Genomic DNA, 25,229 nt, shown 5'->3' with positions numbered 1-25,229 from the left:
TGTATGTATACACACACATACATACTTTTCTTCCCTACTGTCCAGACTCACCTGTAAAAATTTACCAGTACAAAATTCACCTAGAATTCACAGAATCATCAAAATATGCCATTAGAAAACCACCAACTAATACTTAGTTTTTCCAAATATCTTTCACTAATTCTAAGGATTACCTTCTTATTGGCCCAAATCTAGAGAATATTATTTCCAGATCCTCATCTGTGGTCACTGGGTTCAATTTACACACAAACAGTACATTTTCTGGAGGTTTAATATCTGCATCAGGTAGGTCTCCCACCTAAATTATAAACAAACAAAAACATAAATCAATTTCTATTTAGTTTCCATTCTAAATCCTATCCAATCCCACAATGCTGATTTCCTTAAAACATCTGAATTTACATCATAAACTGCAGGCTCTGGAAAACAAATCCAAAAAGATTTCAAAATTAGAACTACACTGTTCCTATTCTTAACAGTAATATTAACAGTAACAGCTAATATTTAAATAACTCATACTTTGTGTGAACAGTGCTTGGGGCTTCATGTCTATTACGCTAATTCTTAAAACAATCCTGCATATTTTAAAGACAAGTAAAGTGGACGGGCATGGTAGCTCACGCCTGTAATCCCAGCACTTTGGGAGGCCAAGGGGGGCAGATACTTGAGGTCAGCAGTTCAAGACCAGCCTGGTCAACATGGTGAAAACCCATCTCGACTAAAAATACAAAAATTAGACGGGCATGGTGGTGTGCACCTGTATTTCCTAACTACTCAGGACACTGAAGCAGTAGAATCGCTTGAACCCAGGAGGCGGAGGTTGCAGTGAGCTAATGTCACTTTACCCCAGCCTGGGTGACAGAGCAAGACTCCATCAAATAAATAAATAAACAAATAAATAAAACAAATAAAATAAACACAAGTAAAGTGAAATTTAAAAGGTTAAACAAGTAATTTGCCCAAGGCCACACAATGGTAAACCACAGAGCTGGGATTTGAACCTAGATTTATCTGGCTTCAAAGCCCAATTTTACCCCTACTTCTTCTTTTATCAAGTATTTGATATATATTTTTTAAAGGATAAGAATTATGTAAAGAACATGTGGCCGGGCACGGTGGCTCGAGCCTGTAATCCCAGCACTTTGGGAGGCCGAGACGGGCGGATCACGAGGTCAGGAGATCGAGACTATCCTGGCTAATACGGTGAAACCCCGTCTCTACTAAAAAAATACAAAAAAACTAGCCGGGCGAGGTGGCAGGCGCCTGTAGTCCCAGCTACTCGGGAGGCTGAGGCAGGAGAATGGCGTAAACCCGGGAGGCGGAGCTTGCAGTGAGCTGAGATCCGGCCACTGCACTCCAGCCTGGGTGACAGAGAGAGACTCTGTCTCAAAAAAAAAAAAAAAAAGAACATGTAAGTTATAAAGCATAAAAATAAAAACCACTATGACACTACCACCTAGCTTAAGAACTAAAATGTCACCTGATCCCATTCTCTCTCTGCCTCCTCATCAGAGATAACGAATACCCTGCTTTTTGGTGTTCCTTTTTAGTCATTTCCTTGCATATCATCAGAGTTTTAACATATATGTATGCAACTCTATCATATTTAGATGGGGCAAAACATTCCTTTATACATATATTCAAACACTTTCTCAGATATTATTTCTGACAAGATCACTTGTAAAGTGTCTCCTCTTGGATAAACACACTCTTCTCCCCAAAATCTTGAAAATAAAAAACAGTAAGAAGCGACAGAGCCAGTAAAATCTCAATGTTTCTGAAGTCTATCAAAAGACAACATTATGTCCAATAAGAAGTATCACAGCCAGGCATGATAGCTCACACCTGTAATCCCAACACTCTGGGAGGCTGAGGTAGGAGGATCACTTGAAGCCAGGAGTTTGAGACCAGCCCAGGCAACACAGTAAGACCTTGTCTCTATAGTAAATTTTAAAATTAGCCAGGCATGGCAGTGTGAGTAGTCCTAGCTATTCAGGTTGGTGGACTGCTTGGGTCCCAGAGTTTTTGAGGCAGCAGTGAGCTATGATCACGCCACTACACTCCAGCCTAGGAAACAGAGTAAGACCCTACCTCTAAAAAAGAAAAAAGAAAAGAGTGTCAAAACACAGAAGGAGAAGAGCAAATTAGTAAAAATCCTCCAAAGTACCTATAATGGCAGAAAGGAAGCACAAATGAGAAAAAAAAAAAGTTAATGAGTCAAAAAAGAACTTGCTATATACTACTTTAGTCAAAGCTAACTTTAAAATACTACTAGAAAATTTAAAACATTCATAAAAGCTATGAGATTCAAAATTAATTTTACAAAACACTAGCTGAATTATCAGTATATTACAAACAAATGCAAATAAAGTAAGAGAAACTGATGTTCTTAGAAAATAGAAGATGAAACATGTTAATAAAACCAAAGGACACAGGATCACCTTTTAGAGTGACTAAAATCCAAAACAATACCATCAGCAAATGCTGGCAGGAATGTGAGGCAAAAGACACTCTCATTCATTGCTGGTAGGAATGTAAAATGTAAAGCCACTTTAGAAGACAGTTTGGCAGTTTCTTACAAAGCTAAACTATGCAACCTAGCATCTGAACTCCTAGGTATTTACCCAAATGCATTGAAACTTTATGCCTACACAAAAATCTGCACGCAAATGTTTACAGCAGCTTTATTCACAACTGCCAAAACTTGGAAGTAACCAAGGTATCTTTCAATAGGTAAAAAATAAACAAGCTGTGATACATCCATACAATGAAATATTACTTAGCAATTAAAAGAAATGAGCTATCAGCCATGCATGGTGGCTCACACCTGTAATCCCAACACTTTGGGAGGCCAAGGCAGGAGGATCACTTGAACCTATGAGTTTGGGATCAGCCTGAGCAACATGGGTAAGACTCCATCTCTACAAAAAAATTTAAAAATTAGCTAGGTGTGGTGGCGTGTGCCTACAGTCCCAGCTACTCAAGAGGCTGAGGCAGGAAAACTGCTCAAGCTCAGAAGTTCAAGATTATAGTGAGCTATGATAGCACTACCGCACTCCAGCCTGGGTGACAGACCTTGTCTCAAAAAAAAAAAAAAAAAAAAAAAAAGGAATGAAATCCCAGGCTCGGCAATATAGTGAGACTCTGTCTCTACAAAATATAAAATTAGCCAGGCATGGTAGAACACACCTGTGGTCCCAGTTACTTGTGAGGCTGAGGTAGGAGGATTACTTGAGCCCGGGAGGTCAGGGTGCAATGAGCCTTTATTGTGCCACTGTCAGTGCAACAGAGCGAGAACCTGTCTCAAATTTAAAAAAAAAAAAAAAAAAGGGCTGGGCGCGATGGCTCATACTTGTAATCTCAACACTTTGGGAGGCCGAGGCGGGCAGATCACGAGGTCAAGAGATCGAGACCATCCTGGCTAACATGGTGAAACCTCGTCTCTACTAAAAATACAAAAAAATTAGCCAGGTGTGGTGGCGCGTGCCTGTAGTCCCAGCTACTCAGGAGGCTGAGGCAGGAGAATCTCTTGAACCCGGGAGGCGGAGGTTGCAGTGAGCCGAGATCGCGCCACTGCACTCCAGACTGGTGACATGAGTGAGACTCCGTCTCAAAAAAAATAGGAGGGAAAGAAAAGAAAGGAAAAGAAAAAGGGAAAGGAGAAAGGGAAAGGGAAGGGGAAAGGGAAGAAAGAAAAAATGCACAGTGGAACCTTAAATGCATATTGCTAAGTAAAAGAAGACAGTCTGAAAAGGCTACATACGCTATAATTCCAACTACATGACATCTTGAAAATGCCAAAACTGTATAGAGAGTAAAAACATCAGTAGTTGCCAAGAACTGGGTGTCGGGGGTGGGGATGAACAGGTGGAGCCCAGGGGATTTTTTAGACAGTGAAACTACCCTGTGTGATCCTGTAAGGGTAGATATATGCTATCGGACATTTGTCAGTTTCACAGAATGTACAACACAAAGCTTGAATTCTAATGTAAACCATGGATTTTAGTTAATAATGTATCAATATTAGCTCATCAATTGTTAACAAATGTATCACAATAATGCAAGACTGGGAAAAGAGGGTGGGAGTACATAGAAACTCTCTGTATTTTCTGTTCAATTTTTCTATAATCCTAAAATTGTTCTATAAATTGTCTATTTATTAAAAGCAAAACCAAAAAAGGAATCCATGAGGCACTGATAATGTAGGAAAATATTCTATAAAATGCAACAGATGATAAGTCATGAGCTGGATTCTAGTCTGGAGGAGGAAACAATTATGAAATATATTGTTAAAACAACTGGCAAAACTAGAATATAAACTGTAATTTTTCTTTTTTTTTTTTTTTTTTTTGAGACGGAGTCTCGTCCTGTTGCCCAGGATGTAGTGCAATGGCACGATCTTGGCTCACTGCAAGCTCCACCTCCTGGGTTCAAGCGATTCTCCTGCCTCTGTCTCCCGAGTATCTGGGATTACAGGTGCGCGCCTCCATGCCCAGCTAATTTTTGTATTTTTAATAGAGATGGAGTTTCACCATGTTGGTCAGGCTGGTCTCGAACTCCTGACCTCATGATCCACCCGCCTCAGCCTCCCAAAGTGCTGGGATTACAGGCGTGAGCCACCGCGCCCAGCCCTATAAACTGTAATTTCTCTCACTTCTACATTTTCTGATTTTGATAACTACACTGTGAATAAGTACATATTGTTACACACATTGAATACTGTTGCTCTTAGGAAATACACACTGATTAAGAGGTAAAGGGAAATAACAGGCAACCTACTGTCAAATAGGCCAGAAAAAAAATGTGTTTATGTGCTTGTATAATCAGAGAGAGAGAAAAAGAGAGAATCATAAAACAGATGTAGCAAAATGTTAAAAATTGGTGAATGTGGGTAAAAGGTATACAGAAGTTCTATGTACTTTTTTCCATAAATTTGAAATTATCTGAAAACAAAAAGTTTTAAAAAGTATGTTAATCCATTTTCTTCTGGCATAAACTTCCAAAGTGTTGCTGTTGAAAAGTCTGATAACAATCTAAATTCATTCCCTTATAAGTAACTTATTCTTTCTGCCCAGTTGCTCAATGTATCTTTCAAGTGTAGTAATTCTCTTAGAATTTGTCTTGGTGTTGGGTGTTCAGGGTCAATACTGTGAGATACACAGTGTGCTCATTAAAATGTGTATTTTCAATTAATTTTTTAAATTTCAGCAAAGCTTTCTTGAACTATATAGCCTTTACTATTTGTTCATTTAGACAGCTGATGGTAATATAAGCTTAAGCCTGGCTAACATAGGGAGATCCTGTCTCTACAAAAAATTTTTAAATTAGCAGGGCATGGTGGTGTGCAACTGTGGTCTCAGCAACTCAGGAGGTTGAGGCAGGGGCATTGCTTGAGCTGAGGAGTTGGAGGCTGCAGCCAGCTATGATCATACACCACCGTACTCCAGCCTGAGCAACAGAGTGAGACCTTGTCTCTATAAAATAATAATTAAATAAATTTTAAAGCAGACTACAAATCTGAAAGTTCTATTATATAAAATAGTAACTTTGTTATCCATTCATTCAAGTATTTATTATTTATGATATGACAGGTATGCCTATTCTACAAAAATAAGAAATGGGCCGGGCCCGATGGCTCAAGCCTGTAATCCCAGCACTCTGGGAGGCTGAAGCAGGTGGATCACGAGGTCAGGGGATCGAGACCATCCTGGCTAACACAGTGAAACCCCGTCTTTACTAAAAATACAAAAAAATTAGCCGGGCATGGTGGTGGGTGTCTGTAGTCCCAGCTACTCAGGAGGCTGAGGCAGGAGAATGGCATGAACCCGGGAGGTGGAGCTTGCAGTGAGTCGAGATCACGCCACTACGCTCCAGCCTGGGCGACAGAGCAAGACTCCGTCTCAAAAAAAAAGAAACGCAAAATAACAACAAATAGGTCAATTAATCATCTACTGAATTATTATTCCCCAAATGACTTCACATTGTTAGTAATACAGAGAAACAGTATATTTTAGAGTGTTCAGTGTCTACCTATTATTTTGCCCTACAACTAGCATTCTGTTTAATCTTGAGTGGTACAATGAATTCTTCTTTAATATACATAAAATTCAGCCCACTCTTTAAAAATGAGATGAATATTAAACAACCGAAATTCAATTAATAAGTTAGAGATCCATTTTCCACCGTTTAAAAAGGAACTTAGCACTATATTGACAGCAGAGCCAAATTTATTTTCACATGCATTATTATGCTGTATCAAATTTAAACTAGAAAAAAATCATAACTCAATTTTTAGTACTTTAAGACCACCGAAGAGCCAGAAATAAACACTTAATAAGTATTATTAGATATATTACAGAACAATTTGAACAAAGATAATTATCTTACCATCTCTAAAAGTATAGCCTGAGTTTTAGCCTCTTTTTCTGCCTTTATTTCTTCTACTTCCTCAGCTGATCTTCCTTTGAAATCATCAATTTCTTCATCTGCTCCTATTCGACCACTCTGTAAGACAGAAGTTACTGACGTATATATTTAAAGAATAAAAAAAATCTGAGAAACATAGAAGACATACTTTATTCTTAGGTATATCAAACATGCTAAAACAGTAACTGATCAAGGTTGCAGTGACCTACAATCACACCACTGCACTCCAGCTGGGTGACAGAGTAAGATCCTGTCTCTAAAAAAAACTTTTAAATAATTAATTGAACAGCAACTGAGACAAACTTATGAACCTTCAAAAATTGATTTATATTAATTCTAAAATATAAACCAAAGTGGGCTTCTGTTAAAATCAAAATAGGCCAGGCATGGTGGCTCATGCCTGTAATCCCAACACTTTGGGAGGCTGAGGCGGTTGGATCACTTGAGGTCAGGAGTTCGAGACCAGCCTGGCCAACACAGTGAAACCCTGTCTCTACTAAAAATACAAAAATTAGCCAGGCATGGTGGCATGCGCCTATAATCCCAGCAACTCAAGAGGCTGAGGCACGAGAATTGCTTGAACAAGGAAGGAAGAGGCTGCAATGAGCTGAGATGCCACCACACACTGCAGCCTGGGTGACAGAGTGAGACTCCATCTCAAAAAAATAAATAAATACAAATAAATACCTATATGGACACTATTTATTTTCCAATTCTAACTGCTGAATGAAGAGAAATGATTTCAGAATAACCAATCCCAAAAATAAAGACAAATTCAGCTTTGAGGAAGCCACATAAACCTTAAAACATGTGGGGGAAAAGTCTGTGCTATTTCACAGAAATTTCTGGGTTCTAGCCTGGCTCCAGAGTATACCCAGTTGAAAAGTTACCTCACAAGATAATAGTTTAATTTGGCCTCGAAAACTCCTAGAGTTAGATGATAAGAAAAACACTTTCCCAAGTTGTTTATGTAAGCTTCTAGAGCTAAGGTTGTCTCAGTAGAAAAGAAACTGAAGAAAGGAAATTAGGGAAATGAGAAAACAGCTAGAAAAATGAGTATCTCTGTGGAAAAGAAAAAACTCAACTTGTTCTAATACAATTAGGCAAGATAATAATTCTGAAAAATTAACTTTAATAGATGAAAAAGATAAATCCATACAAATCATTAATATAAATGTACATTTAATCACAAGAGGGCTTTACTTACATCTAATTGTTCCCTTGTAGGTTCTGGTGATCGATCAGGGATTAATAAATCAGGAGGGTCATCAAATGGATCATCTAAAATCACTGTATGATTTATCCTTACAAAATAAATCCAAATAAAATGTTACATTTAAGTTATTTCAGAATCCATAATTTATTTTAATAGATTACAACAAATTACTTGATTATCTCTAAGGCCAAAAAAAACCCATATTGCACATGGATATTACTAACCTAGATATAGTTTCACAGTGAGTGTTGCTGTTTTACATTGAGTGATACCATATTTATTACCCTGCATTACTTTAAGATGTAAACTAATATAACTGTCTAAATATTAGTATTTTTGCCCTATTTCTCAATTAAGAAACTAAATTAAAGCATCAATAATTCCTCCAGCTAGGTACAAAGGCTCACGCCTGTAATCCCAGCACTTTGGGAGGCCGAGGTGGGTGGATCACGAGGTCAGCACATCAAGACCATCCTGGCTAACACAGTGAAACCCCGTCTCTACTAAAAATACAAAAAATTAGCTGGGCATGGTGGCGGACACCTGTAGTCCTAGCTATTTGGGAGGCTGAGGCAGGAGAATGGTGTGAACCTGGAAGGCAGAGCTTGCAGTGAGTCAAGATCACGCCACTGCACTCCAGCCTGGGCGACAGAGAGAGACTCCATCTCAAAAAATAAATAAATAAAAATTAAAAAAAGTAATTCCTCCAAACATAATTATAAATAAATAATTAGTACGAGTATAAAAGTACAGAAGGCCCTTTTTATTATAAAGATTCTTACAGTCTTATATTAATTCAACTTTTGGGATTAGAATTATCCATAAACCAGTCCTATGCATACCATTCCTATCCATACCACTATGTGTCAAACATCTCAATATTAAAACATTCTAGTATATTCAGATAGTAAATTGTAACCACACCTTATATCCTGATATGGTACAAAGTCCTTGTCAACAAAGGTCTCATTAATTTTCTTAATTATGTCCATGCCTTCTGTCACCTCACCAAACACTGTATGGACACCATCAAGGTAATCTAGATTTTCTCCTGTAGTGATAAGAAACTATACAGAAGGACACATAATAAATACCATAAAAATAATACATAACTCAAACTGAAATCAGTTACAGACTGACAAAAAAATACACAAAAGTTAAGAGTCCACATTTGCTGCACCAATTCTTAGACACTTGTTACTAGAACTAAGTAAAAAGTACAAAGCTTATACTGGCATAACTCATCTTATTGCGCTTTGCAGATACTGCATTTTTTACAATTAAGGATTTCTGGCAACCGTGTATTAAGTCTACTGGTGCCATTTTCCCAACAGCATATGCTCACTTCATGTTTCTGGCTCAGGTTTTGGTAATTCTCACAAGATTTCAAACTTTTTCATTACTATTATATCTGTTATTACGATCTGTAATCTTTGATCTTACTACTGTAATTGTTTTGGGGCACCACAAACTGTGCCCATATAAGATGGTGAACTTAATCCATAAATGTTGTATGTGTTCTGACTAATCCACCAACCAGCCATTCCCATCTTTCTCCCTCTCAGTGCTCCCTATTCCCCAAGACACAACAATATTGAAATTAGGCCAATTAACCCTATAAGTGTTCAAGTAAAAGGAAGAGTGGCACATCTCTCACTTTAAATCAAAAGCTAAAAAGGACTAAGCATAGTGAGAAAGGCATGTTGAAAGCCAAGATAAGCCGAAAGCTAGGCCTCTTGTACCAAACAATAGCTGAGTTGTAAATGCAAAGGAAAAGTTCTTGAAGAAAATTAGAAGTGCTATTCTATGAATGGTAAGAAAATGAAACAGGCTTACTGATGATATGAAGAAAGTTTTAATAATCTACATAGGTCAAACCAGCCACAACGATCCCTTAAGCTAAAGTCTAATTTCAAACAAGCCCTAACTTTCTTCAATTCTATAAAGGCTGAGAGAGGGAGGTAGCTGCAAAAGAAAGTCTGAAGCTAGCAGAGGTTAGTTCATGAAGTTTAAGGAAAGAGGCCAGGTGCAGTGGATTACTTCGTCTCAAAAAAAAAGAGAAGTTTAAGGAAAGAAGTTGTCTCCATAATTTAAAAGTGCAAGGTGAAGCAGCAAGTGCTGACACAGAAGCTACAGCAAGTGGCCAGGTGCAGTGGTTCATGCCTGTGTAATCCCAGCACTTTGGGAGGCCGAGGCAGGTGGATCACAAGTCAGGAGTTCAAGACCAGCCTGACCAACATGGTGAAACTCCGCCTCTACTAAAAACGCTAAAGTTAGCCAGACATGGTGGCATGCACCTGTAATCCCAGCTACTCAGGAGGCTGAGGGAGGAGAATTGCTTGAACCTGGGAGGCGATGGTTGCAGAGTCAAGATCACGCCACTGCACTCCAGCCTGGGCGACAGAGTGAGACTCTGTCACAAAAATAAAAATAAAAAAAGAAGCTGCAGCATGCAGCAAGTTATCTGGAAGATCTAGCTAAGATCACTGATGAAGATGACTACATGAAATAACAAATTTTCCATGTAGATGAAACAGCCTTATATTGGAAGGTGATGCCACTTAGGACTTTCATAGCTAGAGAGGAAAAGTCAATGCCTAGCTTCAAAGCTTCAAAGGACAAGCTGACTCTTCTGTTACAGGCTAATCCAGCTAGTGACTTTAAGTTGAAACCAATGCTCATTGACTATACCAAAAATCCTGGGGCCCTTAAGAATGATGCTAAATCTATTCTGCCTGTGCTCTAGAAATGAAACAACAAAGCTTGGATGACAGCACATCTGTTTACAGCAGGTTTTATCAAATATTTTAAGATCACTGTTGAGACCTGCTGCTCAGAACAAAGATCCTTTTTAATATTACTGCACTTTTAATAAGAAATCCTTTTAAAATGTTACTCCTCATTGACAATACTCTGGGTCACCCGGGAGCTCTGATGGATATGACGTACAAAAGGAAATTAATATTGTTTTCAGCTGTGCACAGTGGCTCACACCTGTAAACCCAGCACTTTGGGAGGCTGACGCAGGCGGATCACTTGAGGCCAGCAGTTCAAGGCCAGCCTGGCCCACATGGTCAACATGGTGAAAACCCATCTCTATTATAAATACAAAAAATTAGCCAGGCATGGTGGTACATGCCTATAATCCCAGCTACTCAGGAGGCTGAGGCAAGAGGATCGTTTGAACCTGGGAGGCAGAGGTTGCAGTGAGGTGAGACTGCACCACTGTACTCCAGCCTGGGTGACAGAGTGAGACCGTCTCAAAAAATAAAAATTCTGTTTTCATGCCTGCTAACATAACAGTCATTAAGGAGCCATAGATCAAAGAGTAATTTCAACTTTCAAGTATTATCATTTAAGAAATACAGCCTGGCATGTGGCGTGTACCTACAGTCCCAGCTACTCAGGAGGCTGAGGTAGAAGGATCACTTGAGCAATGTAGTGAGGCCCCATCTCTAAAAATAAAAATAAAAATAAAAAAACACATTTTATAAGGCTATAGCTGCCATAGACGGTGATTCCTCTGATGGATACGGGCAAGTAGATTGAAAACCTTCTGAAAAAGATTCATCATTCTCGATGTCATTAAGAACATTCGTGATTTGTGGGAGGAGGTCAAAATACCAATATTAACAGAAGTTTGGAAGAAGTCGATTCCAACCCTCATGGATGACTTTGAGTGGCTCAAGACTTCAGTGAAGGAAGTAACTGCAAATGTGGTAGAAATTGCAAGAGAATGAGAATTAGAAGTAGAGCCTGAAGATGGGACTGAATGCTGCAATCTCATGATCAAACACGACCAGATATGGAGCTGCTTCTTAAGGATAAGCAAACAGAGTGGTTTTCTTCCCTTTTTTACTTTGTTTGACACAGACTTGTCGCATTGCTCAGGCTGGAGTGCAGTGGTGCAATGTCGGCTCACTGCAACCCACGCCTCCCAGGTTCAAGCAATTCTCCTGTTTCAGCCTCCCAAGTAGCTGGGACTACTGGCACCTGCCACCACGCCCAGCTAATTTTTGTATTTTCAGTAGAGACGGGGTTTCACTATATTGGTCAGGCTGGTCTCAAACTCCTGACCTCAGGTGATGTGCCGGCTTCAGCCTCCCAAAATGCCGGGATTACAGGCCTGAGCCACCGCACTCAGCCAAGTGATTTATTGAGATGGAATCTTCTCTTGGTGAAGATGCTATGATCATTGTTGAAACGACAACAAAAGATTTAGGATATTACATAAACTTGGCTGATACGGTAGTAGCAGGGTTTGAGAGGATTGACTTCCATCTTAAAAGAATTCTACTAAATGCTATCAAACAGCATCGTATGATACACAGAAATGTTTCATGAAAGGAAGAATCCATCAACATGGCAAACTTCTGTTGTCTTACTTATTTATTTGCAAGACAAGGTCTCACTGTCACCCAAGCTGGAGTGCAGTGGTGCAATCACAGCTCACTGCACCCTTGACCTCCCGGGCTCAAGTGATCCTCCCACCTCAGCTTCCCAAAAAGCAGGAACTACAGCCTATACCACTATGCCCAGTTAATTTTTGTATTTTTTTGTGGAGATGGAGTTTTCACCATGTTTCCTAGGCTGGTCTCGAAATCCTGAGCTCAATTGATCTGCCTGCCTTGCCCCTGCAAAGTACTGGGATTACAGATGTATGCCACCGTGCCAGTCAGTTGTCTTATTTTGAGAAGCTGTCACAGTCACACCAACCTTCAGCAATCACCACCCTGATTAGTCAATGGCCATCAACATCAAGGCAAGACCCTTCACCAGCGAAAAGATTATGAGTTACTGAAGACTCACACGATCAGAAGCATTTTTTAGTAATAAAGTATTTTTTGGTCAGCCACAGTGGCTCACACCTGTAATCCCAGCATTTTGGGAGGCCGAGGCAGATGGATCATCTGGGGTCAGGAGTTTGAGACCAGCCTAGCCAACATGGCAAAACCCCATCTCTACTAAAAATACAAAAAGTACCTGGGCATGGTGGCAGGCACTTGTAATCCCAGCTACTAGGGAGGCTGAGGCAGGAGAATCGCTTGAACCTGAGAGGCGGAGGTTGCAGTGAGCCGAGATTGCGCCACTGCACTCCAGCCTTGCTGACAGAGCGAGACTCTGTCTCAAAATAAATAAATTAAATTAAATTAAATACTTGGACAAGTCGTAACTCAAATTCATGTGTATATAGTAGAAAATAAAAGTACCTACTCTAACAGGGTTGTTGGGAGAATTAAACAAGGCAATGAAAAGAAGGTACTCTACATAATATTTTTAAAAAGTAAGAATTACTGGAAAATGGCCAGGCGCGGTGGCTCACGCCTGTGATCCCAGCACTTTGGGAGGCCAAGGCGAGTGCATTATGAGGTTAAGTGATTGAGATCATCGTGGCTAATGTGGTGAAACCCCACCTCTACTAAAAATACAAAAATTAGCCAGGTGTTGTGGCAGGCGCATGTAATCCCAGCTACTCGGGAGGCCGAGGCAGGAGAATTGCTTGAACCCGGGAGGCAGAGGTTGCAGTGAGCTGAGATTGTGCCATCACACTCCAGCATGGGCGACAGAGTGAGACTCCATCTCATAAAATAAATAAATAAATAAATTAAATAAAAAATACTGAAAAACGAGCCACAAATGTGAACAGTTATAATCACGGATGGTGGAGTTGTAGGTAATGTTTTTCTTTGTACTTTTCTGTATTTTCTCAATTCTTCACAATGGGAATGCTTTATATTTAAAAGAATAATTTTTTTAACATAGAAAAAGTGCATTTTTTTCCCTAACAAATATTTCTGACTGAAACCCTCTCAGCCTCACTGGATAGTTTAAAAAATAACTCTGTGGGCTCCTTCCAGTCCTTCATTTCTAAGCAAACCTCATATTCTTACTCATTTCCTAACCTGAGATCCATGTTGATCACTGCCATTATTCACCATGGACACTGTGCCTTTCTTCTTGTGCTTAATTCTTGGGACTTTTTCTGCCTCAAAAAAGCTTGCTTGATCACCATACAGTTGGCTGAAAAAACATACAAGGTTATAAAATGTTTAAGTACTCTCAAAATGAAATATAGAAGTACTAGTAACACACAGGGTTACCAATTACTTCTTTACAGAAATGCCAACAGGATTCAAAATATTACTTTTTTTCTAGACATTTAGGGAACTTGGGGGAAAAAAGTCTAAATTTAAACCATATTTTAAAATGCAGATTGAAGCATAAGCAATTATATTTTTCCTCATTTAAGAACAAAAGAATTTGTTCTGCCCTTCCAGAGGTAATAAATAAATAAATAAATAAAACAACTTACCCAAAAATAGACTCTCCTCCACGGCCAGTCCCTGTAGGATCGCCAGTTTGTATGATAAAATCCCTCTGTAATATGTAGGATTCTTTGTTAATTCACAGAGTTTGTTAGATAGTTCCAATAACAAAGGAAAAGACTAATATCTACCAACTCACCTGTACATTGTGAATCAGGCAATAATTGTAATATTTTATTTTGCACAATTTCAAGAAATTCAAGCAGGCTGAAAGAAAAGTAAACACCAAATTTATCACAGTAATCCTCAAATACATTTTTAAATAAGTAAAACCACAGTAAAATGTAATTTCTAAATTACCATTAAAAGAAAACAAAAGTCAAATGTCCAAAGCTATAAAAAAGGGCACTAGGCCGGGCGCCGTGGCTCACACCAGCAATCCCAGCACTTTGGGAGGCCGAGGTGGGTGGATCACTTGAGTTCAGGAGTCTGAGACCAGCCTGGCCAATATGGTGAAACCCTGTCTCAACTAAAAATACCAAAAAAACTAGCCAGGCATGGTGGCGGGCACTTATAATCCCAGCTACTAGGGAGGCTGAGGCAGGAGAATCACTCGAACCCAGGAGTTGGAGGTTGCAGTGAGCCAAGATCACACCACTGCACTTCGGCCTGGGCAACAGAGTGAGGCTCCGTCTCAAAATAAAATGAAATAAAAGGGCAATAAGTCTAGGAAAAAAAAAAAAACATTTTAAATTACGTTTTTCTTTCTTTCATAGGACTTTTGGGGCATCTGGGCTAATACGGAAAACTGACACCTGTGATAAGCAATCATTTACTGATGGATTGATTTTATTACGAGAAAAAAGAACACTTAAAGAGCATATTGTAATAGGAAAGGATCTAGCAGAATATATAAAAATGGACACAGATTATATCAATTAGGAAAAAGTCAAACACCCCGGGTCATTTCTTTAATAATAAACAGCCCTCCATACACTTATGAACGATCTTTCTCATATAAATTAATCTGCTTATCCAATAAACATTTACTGAGTACCTTCTAGATGCCTGACACTGCCATCACAAATGCCATTAAACCGTGGTCCCTGCTCTCAAAAAGTTCACAGTCTAGTCGTGGAAAGACACATTAACAAGTTCTTAAGGCACTAAGTTAGAAACCAGGCAGACTTTAGTAAGATATATGAGGCAATTCCTGCCCTCAAAAAGCTTACATTAAATTAGGGTCCTTACATCTGAACACAAGTAGTTACATATTGGGCATATCTAATTAATAACATGTGTGCCACTTAAATAGTAAAATGGTAAAAAGTAGTTTTAAAAATTCCACAAGAGTTCAAAAGATTGTTTCTGGCTAGGGAAATTAGAAAACCTCAGGGAAGGTTAAGGCAAGCATTAAAAGAACGGGACTAGCAGAGAGTGAAGGGTGAGCATTTTAGGTTTGGAAGACTATGAAAAGGCCTGGAAATGGAAATTTAAATGTTTTAGGGGAGATCCAAAAGACCAAAGTTCTGTAATAGTCTGGTATTACAGAGTAATAGAGGATTAAAAGACTGGAGTGATAAAATGGGGCTGAGCTGTTCAAGAGTGCTGAATATCAGTCTTGCAGTTGTTTTTCTTGAATATATTTCTGGGCTTCCTGTTTAACAGATAGGAGTGGTCCTTTTACTAGAAAACAAAAATAATGGATTTAGGCAATGATCATCAATGGCTGCCAAAATCTTTAGGCCTTTCATCAAAATCTGATGGGAACAATTTATAAGGGCAAAAAGGCCTTAACCCACTGACCAATTTTAACATCACAGAAAGAGCCAACCAGACATCAAGTGCCTCCTGAATGTGATGCAGCTGAAAGAACACACTATCTCATGTGAAATATTCTTGCCAAAAACATTAAACTGGAATCTAACCAAGGCTCTGAAGCTAAAGAACAATTTATAGGAAACAGAGAGGACACAGGAATATGTTAACGCACCCAGTAATCAGTCAAATTCAAAACAAGAGAAATTCTACAAGACAAAGCACCCAGATTCTTTCTCACATTTTTTTCAAGAAAAAAAAAAAACGGGAGAACCAATAGATTAAACATATATACGACATTTTAACCGATATATGGACTTTGGGTCCTAATTTAAATTTTTTTAAAGTTTATGAGTTTAAATGATACTAAAAAATTATTGCTAGTTTTTTCAAAGTGTGATGAGATTTGTGGTTCTGTTTTTTATCCTTTTTTACAACTTTTTCTCTTTAGGATTTTTCTCTTTTCCCTGTTAAATTTTTTTTCTTTTTTTAACCTGTCACTTATGTGGTACTTAAGCTCATAGTTCCACTTTTTTGTTTTTTTAAAGAGACCTTATATTTTAGAAATACGTACTGAAGTAATTACAGATTAAACGGATGCACTGGAAGTGGATACTAAATGATACTAAAAAATTATTGCTAGTTTTTTCAAAGTGTGATGAGATTTGTGGTTCTGTTTTTTATCCTTTTTTACAACTTTTTCTCTTTTCTTTAGTATTTTTCCTTTTCCTTGTCAAATTTTTTTTTCAACCTGTCACTTATGTGGTACTTAAGCTCATAGTTCCATTTTTTTGTTTTTTTTAAAGAGACCTTATATTTTAGAAATATGTACTGAAGTAATTACAGATTAAACAGATGCACTGGAAGTGGGGGTATTATAAATGAAGAAAGATTGGCTATGTGTTCACAGCTATTAAACAAAGCTGGTCATGTGGACACGAGAGTTCATTTACATGATTCTCTCTACATCTGTGTTTTAAATTTTCTATAATAAGAAGTTAAAAAAGAAAAGGAAGAAAGAATGAAAGGAAGGTAGGTAAGTCTGGATATGTTGATCATAGATTGATAAGTGAGTATAAATATAGCAGGTACACACGTAAGCAGATCTCCAGTCATATGCTTACAAATATGTACAGGGGGTGGACTTATGTTTTGGTGTTACGCGCTTATCTTTGCAGAACCACTGCTTGTTAATTGGGTGGGGTAGCTCTACCCCCGCTTTATTTCCTCACAGCTCTGGGGAAAGAGACCCATTCATTTTGCCAGGTGCTGTTCTACACGGACAGACCATCAAAGGAACTCAAAGAAAAGCAAAATCAAGGGATAAAAAACAAAATTCCCTAAATATTATTCGAAGCACTGGATTCAACCACCCTTAAAACCAAGCTTACCCCAGTATTATGAAGCAACCAATTATTTTCTTTGTTTAAGCCAGTTTGAGTTGGGTTTCTGTCACTTGCACAAAGGGTCCTCACTAATACAACACATTTATATCCATTAGTCATTATAATGAACCCCTAGTGTGTGCCCTAAAAGTAGCAGACATTGTACTAGGTACTCAGGATATAGAGATGATAATTATGGTATAGTTCCTGCTCTCAGTGGAGTTTACATTCTTGAGAGAGGACACGACTTGTAAACAACTCCAGGATAATAGGTAAATGTTAAAATAAAACGTGTCATGTGGTTTATAAAAGACCTAAGACAGAGCAGAGGAAACCTCAGGTAACTCTGCTTAGAAAGGAGGGAGAGCTTCAAAGAAGAGATGACGCTTGATCTGAGATTTAGATAAAAAGCAGTAAGTTTGCCAGAAGGACAAGAGTGGAGAGGAATACTGGTTAGAACGAAAAGCAAAAGAATGGTAAAAATGGTACGGGAGAGTTCGCAGTGTTTTTGCCAGGTGGAGAAGAGGGAGGAATAGCTGCATGCGGTGGAAAGTGGAGCACAGCAGGAGGCAGTTATTGTACAATATTGCAACTTATTTCACCTTCTTTGATAGGTTCTGCATTCCATGTGAATAGGACCCTGTTTGTAACTAATCTCTTCTGGTCTAAGTTTCTTCCTGATTCTGATACTTTCTCCACACTACTGCCTATTATCTTCTCAAAACAAGTATGCCATGCCTCAATACTGCTTTTAAAATCTTCAAGGACTCTGATCATCAGTAGGGCACACAAGACTATTCACGACCTGACCTAAGCATATCCGACCACACTCGAGTCTACCGTTCCACGACTCATATCAGTCCTTCCAGCCACACCAAACTACTTGCCGTTTCCAGAAAATTCCAAACAAATAAAGTCCAAGCTAAGAAAACCCTCATCCCCATTCATCTTTGAAAGGACTAGTTCAAGTGTTCTAGAGTCTTTGCTAGCTTTGCTTCTTCCCACCCCCACCAAAGAAGACGCCCTCCTCTGGTTTCCATGGCAACTTATACATTCCTCTACCATAACACATATAAAACTAAAATGGGTTCCTGTGTCTATTTCCCCTGATGGAAAATCAGACCCTCAGGGGCAAGAAGTCAAGCCCAGGACTTAGCCCAGTGCCTCGAAGGCTCAGTCCACACTCCAGACAACCTCTTCCTCCTCCACCCAGGTGGGATGCCCACACTCGCTGCACCATCACACCCTAACTGCCTTCATCAAGATTTAACCGATTACACACCAAGCAAAGTTGCTGTGTTCCTCTCACGAGTAAACACAATAAAGGCACAAAAGCTATGGGTATTGTATGTGCAGCTCAAATCACACACACACACGCCCCAAAGGCAATTAATGACCGCAAGCACCCTCCACCGGACTGGCCAGCACAAGATAGGCGAGAGGGGCTGCCAAGGCTCAAACAATTCTCGTCACAAAAACTTTTCTAGCCAACGCGGGTTAATAAAATAGCCCAGTCGTGGGCACCAGCAGCCCAGAAGCTCGAGCTCCAGTCAATCTCTGCCCTGGACTGCGCAGAGAAAGGAAAGTAGGGGGACAAGCTCGGGGGACCCGGCGACAGGTGAGTAGGGCTCAAGCCTCACCACGCGGCCGCTCCTCGGTGTACAAGTCGATGACGACGTCGCCCAAAGTGGTCTCTAGCAGAACCGCCATGGCGCCCGCTCCTCCTCTGCTACAAACCCCTGGGGGGCTGACAGGCGCAGGCCGTCGGCGTCTTCTACGCCACACGACACCCTCTGCGCGACCCCTCTTGCGTCATCCCGCCGGCGCCTCCCCCGCTTCCGGGCAGTTCCTTCCGGCCGGCGTGTGGGCGCCGGGCCGCCCAGCTGACTTAAAGTCCTGGTTGGTCCCGCCCCCGGCGCGGCGGTTTTGAAAACCCGGGTCCGCCCTTGGCTTTTTTTACGGAAGCCTGTCCCTCAGAACGGTCTCAGTATAGTGTTTTGTGGCCCGTTTGTGTCCGTCTCCGGAGCAGAGCCGCTCTCCGAGCGGCCCTTTTATCCACCAGGGGGCGCCCGCGGCGGGATCTTCTCTCCACCTATTTGGGCCGACTCCTCCGGGTTTCCTCGTCAGTCTCCTTTTCGCAAAACAACTTTTGGCCTCTACTAGGAGTTTCAGATTCTAAGAACTAACATTTTGTTTTGTTTTCTGTTTTGAGAGAGGGTCTCGCTCTGTCGCCCAGGCTGGAGTGCAATGGCGCGATCTCGGCTCACTGCAACGTCCACGTCCCGGGCTCCAGCGATTCTCCTGTCTCCAGCCTCCCAAGTGACCACAGGTGCGCGCCACCACGCCCGGCTAATTTTGTTCTTTTATTTTGTAGAGATGGCGGTGGGGGAGGTGGTCTCACTATATTGCTCAGGCTGGCCTCGAACTCCTGAGCTCCAGAATGCGAACTCTTCCCGCCTTGGCCTCCCGAAGTGCTGGGATTACTGGCGTAAGCCACTGCGCCTGGCCAAAATCCAAGCCTGTCACTCTCTCTTACGACATTTTACACATTATCTCCAATAACTTCACATCTGAGGAAAAGCCAAAGCTTTTTTTTTTTTTTTTTTTTTTTGAGACGGAGTCTCGCTCTGTCGCCGAGGCTGGAGTGCAGTGGGCCGATCCAGCCTCCCGAGTAACTGGGACTACGGGCACCTGCCACCACGCCCGGCTAATTTTTTTATTTTTAGTAGAGACAGGTTTTCACCGTGTTAGCCAGGATGGTCTCGATCTCCTGACCTCGTGATCCGCCCGCCTCGGCCTCCTGAAGTGCTGGGATTACAGGCGTGAGCCAGCGCGCCTGGCCGAACAAGCCAAAGCTTTTATAATGGCTTACAAAAATCCTCTCCTACCCCATCTTCCTAGGCCATCTTCTTATTCATCTGAAGCCATACTAGACAGTTCGCTCTTCCCTGAACACTGCTGACATACTCCTGCTCCAGGGCCTTTTCACTTGCCTTGGTTGAGGGACCTCTTCCTCCAGTTATTTGCATGGCTCCCCTTCACCTCCTTCAGGCGCTTTGGCTTCCGTCACCGTCAGTGAGGCCCTCCATGGCTGCCATAATTAAAATTAACACGACATACACTTTTCTTTTTCTCCATATAGCTTTTTCTCCAGAGTACTTTTTACAATCTAGCATGCTATTTACGAATTTGTTTATGTTTGTTTATTGTTACTAGAATGTGTGTTCCAGGATATTCCATCTTGTCTGTTTTGTTTAAAGCACTATCCCTAATGCTTATGACAGCGTGGTACATAATGCGCAAATGTTTGTTGAATGAATGAATGTTGTTTTTCGGTTTTAGGGGGTTTTTTTTGAGACGGAGTCTCGCTCTGTCATCCAGGCTGGAGTGCAGTGGTGCGATCTCAGCTCACTACAACCTCCGACTCCTGGGTTCAAGTGATTCTCCTGCCTCAGCCTCCCGAGTAGCTGGGACTACAGGTGCGTGTCACCACGCCTGCCATCACAATATTCATGGCTGGGCGTGGTGGCTCATGCCTGTAATCCCAGCACTTTGGGAGGCTGAGGTGGGCCGATCACCTGAGGTCAGGAGTTCGAGACCAGCCTGGCCAACATGGTGAAACCCCGTCTCTAATAAAAAATAAAAATAAAAAAAAAAATAGCTGGGTGTGGTAGCGCATGCTTGTAATCCCAGCTGCTGGGGAGGCTGAGGCAGAATTGCTTGAACACGGAAGGTGGAAGTTGCAGTGAGCCAGGATCGCGCCACTGCAGTCCAGCCTGAGTGACAGAGCAAGACTCCGTCTCGAGGGAAAAAAAAAAAGAAAGAAAGAAACTGCTCTCATACCATGTTCCGTTTATGCCTGATATGTCTTTAAGGTTAAAAGTAAAGCCAACAAATGGAATCCTAAGACTGTGAGTTCCAGGTCATTGTAAGTTTCCTCAGTGCTGTTGAACTGAGAAAACCGCTTAGGACAGACCCAACAATTAGTCTTGTTGCAGAAATGGACCATGGCAGATATTGTAGGAGCTAAAGGGTGTGAGGTATTAGTAGGTCCCATAAAAAGTCCTAACAGACCCAGTGATAGTAAAACGCTCATGTTTACTGTTGGTTAATAACCATTATTCCTGCTATGAGGATAGTAATTAAGCAAAATGCTACAGTAATTGAGATTCTCTGTTCGATATTACACTGTGAGGGTGCTATAGTATATAGTAATATTTGGCTTAAAAGGAGAGATAGAAACAGCAAAAAGGATTTGGTGAGGTAGAGGCGAGACTAAGGTGAGTAGTTCTTACTCCATTACTTACCTTTTGTGATTTTCAGCTTACGGTCTCCTACTTCTTCACATTGATATTCAGGCCGTTCCTCTGGGCTGTCACGGGTTGCTCCGTCAGCTTTCCAGCTTTGACTCGAGTGTGATGTATCCAAAAGTCGATTCCTGTAACTTTTATTGCCAAGGGAGTCGAAAGAATGGTGTAAAGCCCTTCCCAGCTTGGGCTTAGGGTGGAAGAGAGAGAAGGGAGAGCCTTCACCAGTACCAAATCTCCTGGGTTAAATAGAGGTGGCCCAGTTTCCTGGGGTTGGGCCTTTGCTAATTGTGCTAATACCTGTTGCAAGTGAGAGAGAAGTTACACGTTTGAATAGCTCAGAGGTTTCTTGATCTAATAGAAAATCATTGGTAAAGAAAGGTCGTCCATACAGCATCTCAAAAGGGCTAAGACCTAGTTTTGAAGCGGTGTTTTTTATTCATAGTAATGCCATAGGAAGAAGAGTGATCCAAGGAAGGTGATTTTCTTGGGATAATTTTCTGAGGTGTCTCTTGATCATGTCATTAGTTTTCTCTACCTTTCCTGAGGATGGGATCTCCAAACACAGGGGAGACGGTATTCTATGCCAAGTGCTTTTGAGACCCCTTGTGTGACAGCTGCCTTAAACGAGGGTCCATTGTCACTTCGAAGATACCTAGGTAGGCCAAAGCGGGGAGTTATTTCATTAACTAACACTTTTATTACCTCAGAGGCTTTTTCTGTGCGGCATGGGAATGCCTCTACCCAGTGAGTGAAGGTGTCTGCCCATACCAGCAGGTACTGGATGCCCTTTGTCTTCGGCATGTGGGTGAAGTCTATTTGGCAGTCTTCCCCTGGATAGCCTCCTATTCTTTGGGGTTGAGGAGGAAGGAGTCGCCTGTTCAGGATTATTTTTAAGACAGACTTCACAAGCATTAACAACCTCCTTAACTGTTTTTAGTAAGTTATCTCCTGAAAACAATCTCTGGGCACATTGATATGTCTTATCCTTTCCCAGGTGAAAAGCTTGGTGAAGGACTTCAAGGACTTTCCATCGGCTAGAGGCTGGCAAGTGGAGCTTGCTATCCTCCGACTGTCACCATCCTGAGGGCAGAAATGTATACCCTCAAGAAGTGGCCCATTCTACTTCTGTAGGGGAGTACTGAGGTTTAATTCCTCTTATGGAGCCTTCGCAGACTAGAGGGGTTTGAAGTGTTGATGTCTTGAGGCTTTCTTGGCACTGACTTAGCTGTCTGATCGGCTAATCTATTTCCTTCAGCTACCTCATCTGTTCCCTTTTGATGTCCCCTACAATGTATTACTGCAATTTCTCATGGAAGGAAAACTGAGGATAGTAATGTATTAATTTCCTGGTGATATTTTATAGGAGATCCATTGGTGGTAAGAAAATGCCTTTCCAGGCCCTGCATGGTGACTCACGCCTATAATCCCAGCACTTTGGGAGTCTGAAGCGAGAGGATCATGAGGTCAGGAGTTCGAGACCAGCCTGGCCAACATAGCGAAACTCCGTCTCTACGAAAAATACAAAAATTAGCCGGGCATGGTGGCAGGTGCCTGTAATCCCAGCTACTTGGGAGGCTGAAGCAGGAGAATCGCTTGAACCTGGGAGGCAGAGGTTATAGTGAGCTGAGATCATGCCACTGCACTCCAGCATGAGCAACAAAAGCAAAAGTCCATCTCAAAAAAAAAAAAAAAACAGAAAAGAAAATTCCTTTCCTTCCAAATGGCCGCATGAGCATGGAGAACTAGGAAAGCATACTTGGAGTCAGCGTAAATATTAGCTACCTTTCCTGTGCTTAATTCAATTGCTGTTGTAAGAGCTATTAGCTCAGCTAATTGAGCGCTTGTGCCTGGAGGAAGAGACACACTTTCAATAGAATCAAATTCAATAGAATCAAATAGTGGCTGGATTTAGGCTAGAACAAGTCTTTAATTGGATGTGGGAACCCTCTAACAACAGGGCCTGATATTTAAACCAATGGAGTTATGTTCCCAGGGGGATTATGGCTGCCTCCTTCCTTGGAGCAAGTAGTCAATGATTACGGCGCATCCTGCCTTGCGGATCCCTTGTTCTGTAAAAGAGCTCCATCTGTGAAGAGGGTCCAGTCTGAATTCTCTAGGGGAGTTTCCCTGAGTTCCTCCCTGGCTGCATAGATTTGTACTATGACTTGTTCACAGTTATGTTCAGGTTCCCCAGTTTCCTCAGGGAGGAAGGTGGCTGGATTTAGGCTAGAACAAATCTTTAATTGGATGTGGGAACCCTCTAACAGCAGGGCCTGATATTTAAGGAGTCAGCTATCTGTTAGCCAAAGCCTTTCTCTGGAGTACAGTAGTCCTGCCACATGATGTGGGGTCTAAACAGTTAAATCATTCCTCAGGGTTAGTTTGGAGGCTTCTGGGACCAGAAGAGCCACCAGTCCCCTTGTAGAGTTTCTGCTGGCTTGGTAGTGGCAAATTCTCTCAGCATTTGTTTGTCTGAAATAGACTGTATCTTTGTTTGTGAAGCTTAGTTTTGCTGGATACAAAATTCTTGGCTGATAATTGTTTTGTTTAAGGAAGCTAAAGATAAGACCCCAATCCCATATAGGTTATAGAGTCTCTGCTGAGAAACTGTTGTTAATCTGATAGGACTTCCTTTATAGGTTACCTGATGCTTTTGCCTCACAGCTCTTAAGATTCTTTCCTTCTGGCTGGGTGCGGTGGCTCACGCCTGTAATCCCAGCACTTTGGAAGGCCGAGGCAGGCGATCACAAGGTCAGAAGATCGAGACCATCCTGGCTAACATGGTGAAACCCCATCTCTACTAAAAAAAAAATACAAAAAATTAGCCAGGCACGGTGGCAGGCGCCTGTGATTCCAGCTACTCAGGAGACTGAGGCAGGAGAATGGCGTGGGCCCGGGAGGCGGAGCTTGCAATGAGCCGAAATCGCGCCACTGCACTCCAGCCTGGGCGACAGAGCGAGACTCCGTCTCAAAAAAAAAAAAAAAAAAAGATTCTTTCCTTCTTCTTGACTTTAGATAACCTAATAACTATGTGCCTAGGTGGTGATCTTTTTGTGTTGAATTTCCTGGTGTTCTTTGAGTTTCTTGTATTTGGATGTCTAGGTTTCTAGCAAGGCCAGCCCCAGAGCTGTTTGTACTGGTACCAGTGTTAAGTGGGTCAAATTCTTGGGCCTCCAGGTGGCTTGCTCAAATGCTGGTAGCGACAGTGACAATCCAGGTGTTTGGGTAGGTTTTGGGCTCGTGGGTAGCTGCTGGGAAATGACTGATGGCAGTAGCAGTGGTGGAGCAACCCACTGGGGCCCAAACAGTCTGTGCTTGTATTGGCGAGGGCTGTGACAGGTTGAGTTGCACTGGTAGCACTGCCAGCTGTGAGCTGTGAAAGTATCAGCAGGATGGGTCAGCCCAACCTTAGACCCCCGCAGGAGTGGCCATTCAGGTGTCAATGGTCATAGATTGGGATGGGTGATTTTCAGGTCCCTGGATAGCATGCTTGAGTACTGGAGGAATGGTACTGGGCTGGCCAACTTGTACTCTGGCCCGCTGGTAGTGAATTTAGGTGCTTTTTGTGATAAGCAGAGGCAGAGTGGTCCACAGGCCACAGGCAGAATGCTCAGGTGTGGGCAGTGGCAGCTGTGCTGTGGGCCTGCCCTCAGGGAGGGTGGGACCCGTCTCAGCTGGAATAGTGCAGGCAGGCAGCTGTAGGCAGTGCAGTTTGCCCAGGCGTTGGCCCACAGCAGCCTGCAGCTGCAGTGGTGAGATTTGTCCTAGGGTTGCATAGGAGTTCCTGGCCTCCCCTCTCACTTCTCAG

The 25,229-nt window shown here is 41.6% G+C and overlaps 1 protein-coding gene across 1 annotated transcript in view; it reads right to left on the bottom strand.

Moving 5' to 3' along the window:
• The window catches only part of PPIL4 (peptidylprolyl isomerase like 4), a 41,328-nt gene extending 22,416 nt beyond the window's left edge, over nucleotides 1-18,912 (bottom strand). The window contains exons 1-8 of the mRNA XM_050787157.1: nucleotides 18,752-18,912; nucleotides 14,108-14,175; nucleotides 13,956-14,020; nucleotides 13,546-13,663; nucleotides 8,567-8,709; nucleotides 7,634-7,730; nucleotides 6,388-6,504; nucleotides 174-298 (exon numbers count right to left, since the gene is read on the bottom strand). Of these exons, the coding sequence (XP_050643114.1) occupies nucleotides 174-298; nucleotides 6,388-6,504; nucleotides 7,634-7,730; nucleotides 8,567-8,709; nucleotides 13,546-13,663; nucleotides 13,956-14,020; nucleotides 14,108-14,175; nucleotides 18,752-18,821 (803 nt within the window). The 5' untranslated portion in view covers nucleotides 18,822-18,912. The remainder of the gene's footprint in view (nucleotides 1-173; nucleotides 299-6,387; nucleotides 6,505-7,633; nucleotides 7,731-8,566; nucleotides 8,710-13,545; nucleotides 13,664-13,955; nucleotides 14,021-14,107; nucleotides 14,176-18,751) is intronic.
• Nucleotides 18,913-25,229: the final 6,317 nt, after the last annotated feature.

The sequence above is a fragment of the Macaca thibetana genome, chromosome 4 (genome assembly GCF_024542745.1).
Source record: "Macaca thibetana thibetana isolate TM-01 chromosome 4, ASM2454274v1, whole genome shotgun sequence".
Lineage (NCBI taxonomy): Eukaryota > Metazoa > Chordata > Mammalia > Primates > Cercopithecidae > Macaca > Macaca thibetana.
The sequence above is the reverse complement of the archived record's forward strand: the minus strand, read 5'-3'. Positions and strand labels throughout refer to the sequence as shown.